The sequence below is a fragment of the Hemiscyllium ocellatum genome, chromosome 5 (genome assembly GCF_020745735.1).
Source record: "Hemiscyllium ocellatum isolate sHemOce1 chromosome 5, sHemOce1.pat.X.cur, whole genome shotgun sequence".
Classification (NCBI taxonomy): Eukaryota; Metazoa; Chordata; class Chondrichthyes; order Orectolobiformes; family Hemiscylliidae; genus Hemiscyllium; species Hemiscyllium ocellatum.
Window position 1 is genome coordinate 122,979,152 of NC_083405.1, and position 13,959 is coordinate 122,993,110.

General features: G+C 40.3%; 1 protein-coding gene across 5 annotated transcripts in view; it reads left to right on the forward strand.

Moving 5' to 3' along the window:
* kmt2ca (lysine (K)-specific methyltransferase 2Ca) overlaps positions 1 to 13,959 on the forward strand; it is a 590,636-nt gene that overhangs the window by 261,844 nt on the left and 314,833 nt on the right. For all 5 annotated transcript variants that reach the window (XM_060825139.1, XM_060825142.1, XM_060825140.1 and 2 more), the window contains exons 11-12: positions 5,301 to 5,476; positions 13,558 to 13,721. In XM_060825139.1, the coding sequence (XP_060681122.1) occupies positions 5,301 to 5,476; positions 13,558 to 13,721 (340 nt within the window). The remainder of the gene's footprint in view (positions 1 to 5,300; positions 5,477 to 13,557; positions 13,722 to 13,959) is intronic.

Genomic DNA, 13,959 nt, shown 5'->3' on the forward strand with positions numbered 1-13,959 from the left:
AGGGTGTGGAAAGCTTGGGCACAAGTCTTCAGCACTATTAGTGGAACATTGTCAGGGCAAATTGCCTTTGCAGTATGCGTTACCTCCAACTGTTTCCTTATATTGCGTGGAGTGAATCAAATTGGCTGAAGACTGGCAGCGCGGAACCACTGGTAGAGACTGAGATGGATCATCCACTGGAAACTCTTGGGTGAAGATTGTTGTGACTGCTCCTGTCTTATATGCTCTGTTGAGGCTGCTTATTATTTTGAAAACTTCTTTGAAATCTTCCTCCAAGGATTACGGTTCCAACATCTCAACTGTATATCTGTACAACCACTGGGGTAGCGTAACATAAATCTAGCTCCGCTGTTTCCAGAGTTGTACCAAATGTGAAACTTTTTTTGAAGATATGCGCAGCACTCCAATGTACCTGACTTGAAGATCAAGGTTGATAGAAAACACGGACCAAGTTTCTAATATTATTAATAATGAATAATTATTGTTTATTTTAAATAATTTGACAATAGCTGAAGGTAAACAGATGTAAAGCACTGGCATATAATGCTGCTAACTAGAACTCTAAGCCCCTTATAAACTCCCCTTACACATTCACAGGCAGGCAAATAGGGAAAATAATCCTACTTCAGCTATCCAGGCCATTGCTTTTATTCATTCAGATGATGAGGGTGTTGCTGGTTAAGCCAACCTAATTTCCCAGAAGGCAGTTGAGAGTCAACCACATTTCTGTGGGTCACATGTAGACTAGACTAGGGTAAGGATGGCAGTTTCCTCTCCTAAAGGACATGAATGAACCTGATAGATTTTTCCAACAATTGACAATGATCATCATTAGATTTTTAATTCTAGATTTGTATTGAATTCAAATTCCACCATCTGCCATGGTGCAGGTCCCCAGGCATTATCTCGCATTCTGAATTAATAGTCTATTAGACTAATTAATTTACAAGTGTCCATTTGATGAAATCTCTCAGTGTACCATTGTAACCTCTGTTATGTCCTCTTTGTAACTTACTTTCCTGTCATCAGCAAATTTAGCAGTCATGTCTTAAACCAAGTCATTAATGTAAATTTTACACCATTAAGGCAGCAGTAGTGACCCCTATAGCACACCACCATACATCTTGCCAATCACAAAAATGATGCAACTTGCATACTTTGATTTTTGTTAGCTATCCAAATTGATGTCTTCATCCCTACACTGAGTTTCTAGTACCCATCTAATGTTTGATTATGGCATCTTATAAAATAGCTTTTGGAAATCTCTGTAGCACATCAACAGGTTCCCTTTTATGCACCGATCATTGCTTGGTCAAAGAACCCAAATAACCTAGTTAAACATGCTGTCCATTTCACAAAATCAGGTTGACACTGCTTGGTTACCTTGAACTTTTCTGAGTGTCCTGCTTTAGTGTGTTTAATAGCTTCAATGTTTTCTCATAAATGTTAAGCTATCCTTTCTGTTTCCTTTCTTACATAAAGGAGTTACATTCACGACATTCCAATGTAATGGAACCCGCCCTAAATCTGTGGTGTTTTGGAAAATTAAAACCAACTGCTCAACTATCTCACTAGGTACTTCTCTTTAAGATCCTGGGATGAAGTCCAGCAGGATTATGTGACCTTTTTGTCTGCATTCAAACAAGTTGCTCATGAGTACTTCCCTGGTAATTGTAATTTTCTTGAGTTCCCTTCTTCCATTTCCTGATTTACAACACTTTCTTGGTATGTTACTTGTATCCTGTTTGGTAAAAACCAATGCAAAATACCTCCTCACCTTGAAAGTTTTCTTTCTTGTTGGGGTATATGTATTCAGTGTATACCAAAGTGTTCCCATAAATATCTGCCGCCACATCTCTATTGATTTATCCCCAGACCTAATTTGCCTATTCGGTTTAGCTGACTCTGCTCTCCCATCCTTTAAAGTTCAAAACACTAGTCTTGGACACCACTCTTTTCTCTTGCCAGCTGAATATAAAATTCAATCATATTCTGGTTGCTGCTGCCTAGAAATGCCTTTATTATGTTGTTGTTAATTTGATCCTGTCTTGTTGCACAATGTCAGTCTTAGTGTAGCCTGTTTTCTGGTTGGCTTTGAAGATACTGTTCCACTAAATTATTGTGGAAACCTCCCATGAGCAAGTCTAGACTCCCTTTGCCAGTGTGATTTTTTTTGTTTTTAAAAAACTAGCCTTCTCTATTGGTTAAAATCCTCTATGATTAATGGTACTTTTCTCAACTTGTTTAATGCTCTGTCTACCATGCTGTGGTTATTAGGGTGCCTGTACACCATTTCCATAAATGACTTCTTGCCTTTATGATTTCTCAAATCCACCCGAACCGTTTCTCTGTCCCAGTTTCTTGGTTTCGTTCATCCCTGTATATTGTACCTATCTTTAATAAACAGAATGATTCATCCATCTTTTCCAACATCCTGTTCTTAAATGTTATGTCCTCAATATTCATTATTCCAAAATTTGTCTTTCTAATGTCTGTCAGATCAGACTTGCTTAATTCTACTAGTGTTAATTTATTTTCCTCTGAATGCTATGTTCATTGAGATAAGAACCTTCAGATTTGTCCTCTTAGTGTTTAATAGCCTTTAGCCTTATTCATTGATTTACTCGCGTAATTGTATACTCTGTCCCTTCTTGTTTTGGTCTGTTTTTAATGTCCCTATTATACTTTTCTGACATCCTGCATCTTCACGTTGATTTACAGCATCTTGTCAAACTTGATCTCTTGCCCCCACAATAAAAATCAAAGCACTGTTTACTTTCCTACTTGTGCAACTCACTCGAACACAATCCCTAGCACAGTTCAGGTGTAGTTCCTCCCAAAAGTACAGTGCTTTCTTTCTCTGTACAGGTACAGTGCCCTAAAAGCCAGGACCCACTTCTGTTGTGCCAATCTTTAGGCCACACGTACGTTTCCCAACCTTATTTACCCTATGCTAATTTACAATTGCTTTAAGTTACTTTTGCGTTTTTGCTTCTTAATTTGGTGCCAGTCTCCACAAAATAACTGCAGAACTTTTCCTGTTATGCCTGTATTGTTTGTATGTACTTGGACCACGATGACTGCATTCGCCCCTTTACTCTATTGTGTTTCGATCCGTGGTATCAGGCAGGCATCCAGCCTTCTGGGTTCTCACTCTTTGTTACAGAGAATATTAGAAAACAAATCTAGTCTGCTCATCGAATTTGTTTATTTTCTTGACCTAAAGTGATAGAAGCTTTGCTACCTGTCAGTCCAATCTTTGGGTTGTCTTTTAATAACCCAAACCAGCTCTTCCTGCTTTGTCTCCGGTTCTCAATTTCTATCGTCCTGTGATACCTTTGCTTTCATTCTTGGTTCTGTCTTTTACAGAAGAAAAATAACTTTTTGTTTGTAGTATTATGATGCAGTTACAAGTTTTGCAAAATGTTCTTAAATGTGTATTTCTCCAACTATACTCTTGCATCCTTTGGGCAAACAGATGGTTGTATCTAGTAGTGATCTAGCTACGCTTGGCAGCTCAGCATGTGGATTGTTGATTTACAGCCACAGTACCAATACTCTGCAAATTATTAAAAGTACTGATATGCATACATTATTAGTTTTATTTCATTCTAACAAGCACCTAATAAATTTCCAGCTTTCAAAATGTCTTTGCTCCATGTAAGAGTTGGATAAAAGCTTGCAAGTTAAAAAGACGAACAGCAGCATTGAAATGCAAATTGAAGAATTTGCTTAGATCATTGAATGAATAAAGTTAATCTTTATAATTTTGATTTTGTATTGAACTCTTTAGAAGTACTTAAAATGCATACTGTAGGTATATATTTAGTCTGGCAATGGCCTTCCTTTTATGTCTCCTGCTCGTGTCTCTGTCAGTTATTTTTTCCTCCGATTTTCAGGTACAGTGCTTCAGTAATAGTTTTTGGCATATGCTGTAAACTCAGGAGTACCTATCAATGCAGCATCACACCAGGGAGCCTTGACCCAAAAGCAATGTGAGTTTGTGCCTGCAGTTCCCCCTAAAGCCCTCTGAAATGTGCCTCCTGTCAGCACAATAGATCTGAAGCATGCTGTACAAGTAAAACTTTTACCTAGTTGACAATTTGACTTGAATGCAAGTCTACATTACAGAATTGCTTGTAAAGTGATGATTTGCCACTAAATGTCAGTCTGGGTCAGGTTTTTCTCAGCATGATTAAAGCGGAAAGTAGGAAGTTCTGGCAAGATGGGCTTTGAGGGTGGGTTTGGTTGGTGCAATGCCATTCTGAGGTTGGATACAATGGAACCAGAAGGTTTACTTCAATTCTAATTTGATGCTGGCATTGGGTTTCATATATGGAATAAGTTTTTTTTTCTTGTCACTTTTCACCACTGTTTTGTACCTTTTTTGCCTCCTTCCTCCAAAACAAAATCAAAAGTGAAACTACGTTAAATGTTTTAGTGTGTATCAAACCTACAAATACTGCACACTGTGACTTGGCAAATACTGTTTATTGCTACTTAGCATTATTGATCTCACTGCTCTGTAGACGAATGCAAACTTGTTAAGCAGGCTGAAATAAGACAAAAAAAATTACTTCTATTTTCAAAATTGTGAACTAAAGGATTGATTATGATGGACAATTTGAACAATGTTTTCTCATTTCTCATTGTCTTAATTCTCATTATTGTCCAGACTAGGTTTTTTAACCTATGGACCCTCATCCTATAATGGCCCCTAAGTCCATTCTAACAGCATGCGTGACCATTTCTCGCACTGACCTCAGTGTAGCCCAGTTCAGAACACTGACTTGCCTATCTTGGTATTCATCAGTTAGTTTACTGCCTTCCCAAATGTAGTTACAAAGCAATTCCAAACACTCTTCAGAATTCACAAAATGGTTGATCTCCAAATTTTATTTCTGAATTAATGGCACTGGACAACAAGCTGCATGCCACAGTTTGCTGTCTATGCACATGAGCATTCAACAAATATCTTTAAACCTAATGCTTTGGAAATATATGAACTTGGATAATTCCTGAGGCTGCACCAATCTCCTTAAGCAATAGCAAAAAATGGGATTAAAGTAACCAATTATCCAACATCTGTACAGTAAAGGACTTGATTTATTTTCATTTACAGATGCTGACTGCTTTATGTATTTTTTAAATTTACTGTGTGTCTTAAATTTCCAATATCTCTCATTTTATTTCATTATTTGTAAACCGCCTTGTCAGGTTGTATCTCTAATTGGCTTACATTAATTGTTTCTTTAATTTTGTTACATCTGTCAAATGAACTGTCTCCCTTTTTACCTCAGAATTGCAGGGTGTGTGTTGACTGTGGAGCACGGACCAGCACTCATTGGCACCACAATTGTTCACTTTGTGCTAACTGTTACCAGCAACAAGACCACAGCATGTCTTGTCCACACTGCGACAAGACATGTTATCAAGATTCCCAGAAAGATGTGGTGCATTGTCAGATGTGCAAGAGGTGAGAAGATTTCTCCAGCTTGGTAGTTAAACCTAACAGTTTCATGAAGATTGCTATTGCTAATATCATTTTCATTTGATTCTTTCTGGTTCCGTTCTCTTTTCCCTTGCTTCTTTTTTAACCTTCCAGTTAGTATTTGATTTAAGTATTGTCTACTTTACTAACCTTGTCATTCTATTTATTGTTGTGCAGCAATAGTCACAGAGATGTACAGCATGGAAACGGACCCTTCAGTCCAACCCATCCATGCCGACCAGATATCCCAACCCAATCAAAAGCATCCTCTCTAGGTCGACATTGCCAATCCTTGACACCATCTTATATACCTCAATTAGATCTCCTCCCCTTCTAAATTCAGGGAGTATAAACCTCACTTCTTAAAGCAAACCCTTAAGTTATCTGGAATCAAACCAGTTAACTTCCTCTGAACTGTCTCCAAAACAACTTTATCTCTCCAAGTAAAGAAACCAGAATTGTACACAATACTCCAGTGTGGTCTCCCTAATGCCTTGCACATTTCCCTACTTTCATGCCCTACTCCTTTAGCAATAAAGGCCAAACTTCCATTTGCCTTCCTTATTACTTCCATATTAGTTTTCTGCAGTTCATACACAGGGACACCCATATCACTCTGCAAGAAATTTCTCTCCATTTAGATAAAAATTTGCATTTCAATTTCTCTGACCAAAATAGGTAATATCTCATTTGTCACAACAAATGTCATCTGCAATGACTGACTTTAACAGATAGCCCGAAGAAAGGTCTGATCAGAACACTGACAAAGTGTATCCCTTGCCACTTATTCCTGGCTGAAAATGTGTTACTGGAAAAGTGCAGCAGGTCAGGCAGCATCCAAAGAGCAAGAGAATCAACGTTTCGGGCATGAGCCCTTCTTCAGCCCTTCCTCAGTTATTCCTGGACTTTGGAATGCATCTGTCTGCAAGAAGGGTTATACCCAAAACGTCGATTGCTCCACCTCCTGATGACTAATGTTGAGTAACAGGAATATTTAGAAATGTATTGGTTTGGATTAGCTATCTGCATGTAGAAGCAGAAGTGTTTAAGTTCATGATTTTAAATAATAATATAATGATAGCGTGAATTGTGAACAATGAACGTTTTATAAAGCACCTTTCACCAGCAGTGGGCATCCCAAAGCACTTCAGAGGAATTGTACAACTTAATTGTAATCACTGTGGGTACACTGTAGGAAGACAATGATGCAGCTTTGCCAGTTCCCCTCTTCTGCAGTGAAGGATGTTCCACAGTGTATCTCTGGATTAGGGATGCATTGACAGCTTCTTATTTCAACATATATTTGGCTATTTTATAGCAATTCTTTAGCTTTTTTTGAAACCATCAAGATCGCTTTAATTTAACATGCAAGTCAAATGTAAATGGATAGGGGCAGTATGGTGGCTCAGTGGTTAGCGCTGCTGCCTCTCAGTTCCAGGACCCCAGGTTCAATTCCAGCTTCAGGCGACTGTCTGTGTGGAGTTTGCACATTGTCCCTGTGTCTGCGTGGGTTTCCTCTGGGTGCCCCGGTTTCTTCCCACAGTCCAAAAATATGCACGTCATGCTAAACTGCCTTTGGTTAGACGCATTAGTCAGAAGGAAATGGGTCTTGGTCGGTTACTCTTTGGAGGGTCGGTGTGGACTGGTTAGGCCGAAGGGCCTATTTCCACATTGTAGGGGAATCATTTAATCTAATCGTACAATCCATCAGAAATGTTACTGTTCTGAATTAACATTTTGCTGTGTATTCAAGGAGGTGTAATTTGAACATGCTGATCTTGAATGAAATTTGTAACAATTTTCAGCTACTCATAATTGTTACGGCCCCAGAAGAGACTGTTTAGCCCATTGTGTTTGTGCTAGTTTTCGAAAGGAGCAGTTCATCGAGAGATGCCTGTCTTTTCCTTTTATTCTTTACATTCATCCAGTTCCTGCTTGTATGCCTTGATTAAATCTGCCTCCACCCATTGTCAGCAAGCTTATTTCTTGGCCTTTGGATTAGAGTGGTGTTGGAAAAGCACAGCACAATACTAAACTGGGCCAAGGCCAATTATATCAAAATTAGGCAGGAGCTCGGAAATGAGGATTGGACATATCTATTTGGAGGGAAGTGCACATTTGAGATGTGGGAGGCTTTCAAAGATGATGCAGGATAGGCATGTCACGCTGAAGGCAAAGGATAGGAAGGGCAAGATTCGTGGACTGTGGATGACAGGAGAAATTGTACTTCTAGCCAAGAGGAAAAGGGAAGCATACATAAGGTCTAGGCAGCTAAGAACAGAACGGGCCCTGGAAGAATATTGGAAGAGTAGGGCAAGTCTTAAACGAGGAATCAAGTGGGCTAAAAGGGGTCATGAAATAGCTTTAGCGAGCAGAATTAAGAAGAATCCCAAAGCAATTTATTCTTATGTAAGAAGCACGCGGGTAACTAGAAAAAGGATCGGTCCACTGAAGGATAATTAAGGAAGGCAGTGTGTGGAACCTTAGAGAATGGTTGAGATTCTGAATGATTAGTTTGCATCAGTGTTCACTGAGGAGAGGAACATGATGAATATTGAGATTAGAGTTAGAAGTTTGATTAGTCTGGATCACGTTGACATAAGTAAGGAAGATGTGTTGGGTAGGTTAGAGGTTATTAAGGTGGACAAGTCCCCAGGACCGGATGGGATCTATCCCAGGTTGCTGAGGGAGGCGAGAGAGGAAATAGCTGGGGCCCTGACAGATATCTTTGTGGCATCCTTAAATACAGGTGAAGTGCCTGAAGACAGGAGGGTTGCTCATGTTGTCCCCCTGTACAAGAAGGGTAGTAAGGATATTTCGGTAACTCCAGACCAGTAAGCCTGACGTCGGTGGTGGGAAAGTTGCTGGAGAAGGTACTGAGGGATAGGATCTACTTATATTTAGAAAAGAATGGGCTGATCAGTGATAGGCAACGTGGTTTTGTGGGGGAGATTGTGCCTTACCAACTTAATAGAATTCTTTGAGGAAGTGACCAAGTTGATAGATGAAGGAAGGGCTGTTGATGTCAGATACATGGACATTAGTTAGGCATTTGATAAGATTCCCCACGGTAGACTAATGGAGAAAGTGAAGTCACATGGTGTGCAGGGTGTTCTAGCTAGATGGATAAAGAACTGGTTGAGCAGCAGGAGATAGATTAGTAGTTGAAGGGAGTTTCTCAAAATGGAGAAAGGTGACCAGTGGTGTTCCGCAGGGGTCAGTGTTGGGGCCACTGTTGTTTGTAATATACATAAATGATCTGGAAGACGGCAGTGTTGGTATGATCAGCAAGTTTGCAGCTGACACAAAGATTGGTGGAGTAGCAGAAAGCATGAGGGATTGTCAGAGAATACAGGAGGATATAGATAGACTGGAGAGTTGGGTGGAAAAGTAGCAGATGGATTTCAATCCAGACAAATGTGAGGTGATGCATTTAGGCAAGACTAATTTTAGAGCGAATTATACAATGAATGGAAGTGCCTTGGGAAAAGTTGATGGGCAGAGAGATCTGGGAGTGCAGGTCCTTTGTACCCTAAAGGTTACTGCACAGGTGGATAGAGTGGTCAAGAAGACATATAGTATGCTTGCCTTCATTGGACAGGGTATTGTGTATAAGAGCTGGCAAGTCATGTTAACATTGTGCAAGACTTTGGTTCGGCTGCATTTAGAATACTGTGTACAGTTCTGGTTGTCACATTACCAAACGGATGTGGATGCTTTGGAGAGGGTGCAGCAAAGGTTTACAAGGATGTTGCCTGGTATGGAAAGTGTTAACTATGAACAGAGGTTGAGTAGGTTAGGTTTATTTTCTTTAGAAAAAAGGAGATTGAGGGGTGGGGGGACCTGGTTGAGGTTTATAAAACCATGAAGGGTATAGACAGGGTGGATAGAGACCAGCTTTTTCCCAGGGTGAAGGATTCAGTAACGAGAGGTTTCGCTTTCAAAGCGAGAGGTGGAAAGTTTAAGGGGGATACATGTGGCAAGTATTTCACACACAGGATGGTGGGCGTTTGGAACGCGTTGCCAGCAGAGATCGTAGAGGCAGGCACGGTCGATTCGTTTAAAATGCATCTGGATAAATGCATGAGTAGGTGGGGAGCAGAGGGATACAGATACTCAGAAATTGGGCAACAGGCTTAGACCATACATTTGGATCGGCTCAGGTTTGGAGGGCCAAAGGGCTTGTTCCTGGGCTGTAAAGTTTCTTTGTTCAGATCAGGCAGCATCCGAGGAGCAGGAAAATCGACGTTTTGGGCAAAAGCCCTCCATCTGGAATGGAGGCAGGGAACCTCCGGGGTGCCTTATTTCCTGGCCGCATTACTCATTGAGTGAAAGGAACACTTTTGTTCTGTTGTCATTGCTTATTTTGACCTTTGCTTTAAATCTGAGTTCTCACATTCTCAATTCTTCTACCAAGGGGATCTTTTTCCCCCACATACTCTGTCAAGACCTTATATGATTTTTAAATGTCTTTCATGGAGTATGGGGATGTTTTGCAAAGCCAGCGTCTGTTGTAAGAGTCAACCACATTGCTGTAGGTCTGGGTTCAGATATATGTGAGATTATGAAGGATGGTCAAATTTCCTTTTAGACAGCAAAACAATTAATATCAGTTGTCATAGCCACCAAGACTAGAGGCTTTATATTCCAGTTTATTAATTCAATTTAAATTTCACCTACTACTAATCGTAGAATGCAACCCATTTTCTCAGTTCATTTGCCTTTGAATTACTTGCCCAGTGACCTAACCACCATAATGCATCCATCAAATTCCCCTTTAATGTTTTGTTCACTAGGAGAACAGGAGTGACTTCTCCAGTATCATGCATGCGGGCTTTGTGTGTCTTTCTCCATCTCTCCCTCCCTCTCCCCGTCTGTCTGTTTTTCTCTCTCTCTCTGTCTCTCTCTCTCTCTGTCTGTCTCTCTCTCTCTCTCTCTCTGTCTCTCTCTCTCTCTCTCTGTCTCTGTCTCTCTCTCTCTCTGTCTCTCTCTGTCTCTGTCTCTCTCTCTCTCTGTCTCTCTCTCTCTCTGTCTCTCTCTCTCTCTGTCTCTGTCTCTGTCTCTGTCTCTCTCTCTCTCTGTCTCTCTCTCTGTCTCTCTCTCTGTCTCTCTCTCTGTCTCTCTCTCTGTCTCTCTCTCTCTCTGTCTCTGTCTCTCTCTCTCTCTGTCTCTCTCTCTCTCTGTCTCTGTCTCTCTCTCTGTCTCTGTCTCTCTCTCTGTCTCTCTCTCTCTCTCTCTCTCTCTGTCTCTCTCTCTCTCTCTCTGTCTCTCTCTCTCTCTCTCTGTCTCTCTCTCTGTCTCTCTCTCTGTCTCTCTCTCTCTCTGTCTCTCTCTCTCTCTGTCTGTCTCTCTCTCTGTCTGTCTCTCTCTCTGTCTGTCTCTCTCTCTGTCTGTCTCTCTCTCTGTCTGTCTCTCTCTCTGTCTGTCTCTCTCTCTCTCTGTCTCTCTCTCTCTCTGTCTCTCTCTCTCTCTGTCTCTCTCTCTCTCTGTCTCTCTCTCTCTCTGTCTCTCTCTCTCTTTCTGGATTAGTGGTGCTGGAAGAGCACAGCAGTTCAGGCAGCATCCAACGAGCAGCGAAATCAACGTTTCGGGCAAAAGCCCTTCATCAGGAATTTCGCTGCTCGTTGGATGCTGCCTGAACTGCTGTGCTCTTCCAGCACCATTGATCCAGAATCTGGTTTCCAGCATCTGCAGTCATTGTTTTTCCCTGTGTGACTCTCTCTCTGTGTCTGTCTGTCTCTGCCTCTCTCTCTGCCTCTCTCTCTCTCTGCCTCTCTCTCTCCCTGCCTCTCTCTCTCTCTCCCTCTCTCTCTCTCTCCCTCTGCCTCTGCCTCTGCCTCTCGTGCATGCACACTCTGTCTCACATATCCATTCTCTCACGTGTGTACTTTTTTTCATTTTCCCCTATGAACATTAATTTGGAGTGAACTTTGGTTCAATGACGAGTGTGGAAGGCTTGCCACACCAGGCATACTAAAATATCAACCTGAAGCTACAACTAAGGATTCTTTATTTGCCAAACAGTATAACCAGTAATTTTATTGATAGGGATAAACAATTCCACAATTGGCGGGTCAGGTCTAAACTTTATGGTCCTGCTCCATTTAGTTGTGAATCTTGGTGGACAGTTAGATAACTCATTGGAGCAGCAGGCTCCACAAATAACCTCACGTAGATGAAGAACAAAACATTAGTGCAAAAGATAAAGCTGATTAATCTTCAGTCAGAACTGACAAGTAGATGGTCCATCTCTGCTTCGTCTGAAGGTTCCCGACATCATAGAAGTCAGCTGTCAGTCAACTTCATTCATTGTGATAGCAAGAAACAGCTAAGGTGCTAGACACCACAAAAGCTATGGCTAACAACATGTCCGCTATAGTGGTGGTGACTTGTGCTCCAGAACTTGCTGAGTTAGTGCAGCTACAACATTGGCATCTACCTGACAGTGTGAAACATTGCCCAGATATGCCCTGTTGACAAAAAGCAAGACAAATCCAACCCGGCTAATTACAGCCCCACCATTGTACTTGTGGAAAGATGCTAAGGCGTTAGGAGCAGTACTCTGACATATAGGGCAAGAGCTTATTTTGTATGGAGTTGAAGAAAATCAGGTGAAATCCTAAAATTCAGTTGTTCCTCACTTCTGTCATGCAAGATCTGTTTGTGATTTCCCATTTTCTTTTGTTTTGCTTCCTCTTTGCTTGCATTTTATGGTTTTCTTTGGTTTTATCCTTTTGACATATTAAGTACCTTCTCCATCTAAGATTTGAACATGATTCATGCAGTGGTCACTTCTGTAAGGAGCATGACTCAGTTTAACTATTAAAGGGAACAGCTGTTGTCTCGATGCAGAGCCATACATTGTGTTTATAGTGCCCTTTTGATAAATATTTCATTATTTTTTGGATGGCTCCTGCTATGACCCTTTTAACAGAGCATCACCATTGAAACAATAAGATTCAGGCACCTTGAGTGTTGGCAATTAGTCCTTAACTTTTCACAAGCATATTGTGCTGCTGGAAGTTCTTTCAACTGTCACTGTGAAAGTGCAGTATTGAGAGAACGCTATTTTTGTTGAAGTCTATTTCTGTGTTAGTGTAGCTAATCGAGAGTGGATTTTTATCTTGTTTGACTGAAGTCTCGTTCTTCCATTTGGCAGCAGATATTTTACTCGAGCGTTAAATGACTTTGAGCAGAAGTAGGTGCGTACAAGTGAGGAGTCGTTCACTTAAAAAGAGAGATGTGTTTTATATCTAATCAGATTATGTGCTTGCCTGAATTCATCTTCCTTAGAGGATTGTTTGCTTAAAAGAAAAATGAGCTTTGTTTTTAGATTATCAAATCGTTTCCACCATTTAATTGTTTTTGACTATCTTCACAGTGACACTGATCACCTACTGTGGAGAGTCATTTGAGCGTACTGCCTTAGAAGACAGATTGTTAGTGGACGAAAGGAGACAACTCAGTCCTTCTTTCCACTTTTATTTAATCTCCAAAACCCCATGAGAAAAGTCTTATATGAAACACTCTTCCCAGATTGAGTGGTTGGACAGTTGATGTATTGCCAGGATTGTACAATGTTGCTGTTAAAGTGAGCAAAATCTGCTTTGACTTCAACATTCCTAGTACTATTTCAGATCTTTTGTTAATCATGTGACTTGAATTCAGTATTTACAACAATTCCATTAAAAGCTGCATTGAACTCTTGTCTTTATTCTTCATTTGTAACCTGCTGGAAGGCAGTGAACATGCAACCATTACTTTGAGTCAGAGTGAAAACTAACTTGATTGAGAACTTTAAACTTTATAACTATAAACTAAAATTATTGTCCGGGTTGATTTCAGTTTTTTGTATATTTGGTTTACTTATTTTCCTGAACTGTTTATTTCTCATTATTTAGTTCCCCTCACTCCTTTCTGAGTTCGTGGTTCACCTGACTCAGAATAGTTTAGCAAGTGAATCTGGAGGCATTATGAATTGCATGTCCCAGGGAAGTTAAAGATTCATTCTCCCGATTCATGTATAATTTTTGGGTTTATTGAACATGTTTGTGTTCCCTTTCTAGATGGATTCACATAGAATGTGACAGATCATTGGAGAATACTGAGGACATTTCACTAAAAGAATGCTACATATGTACCATGTGTAAAGAAACAGAGGTTGCAATGGAACATATTCAATCTTGTGATAACAATGAGACTATTCAAACTGTTCAAGAAACTGCTACAGGTATACAATGTAAATGCATATTAGAAGTTAATGTTTTAAAACTGTAATACATTTTATTGAAGACTTAATTTTAGAACTGGAATAAAGGATTGGTTTTATTTGGTGTGTGAATTGAATTTGAGGATGGGCAACATCCACGAATTGTTATGTCAGTAAAATTATGTCAGCAAAATTCCTCGAGTCTGGAGCAAATAACCTGTCAGTGAGCTGCAACAGATTTTTCTAATCTGTCAATGTT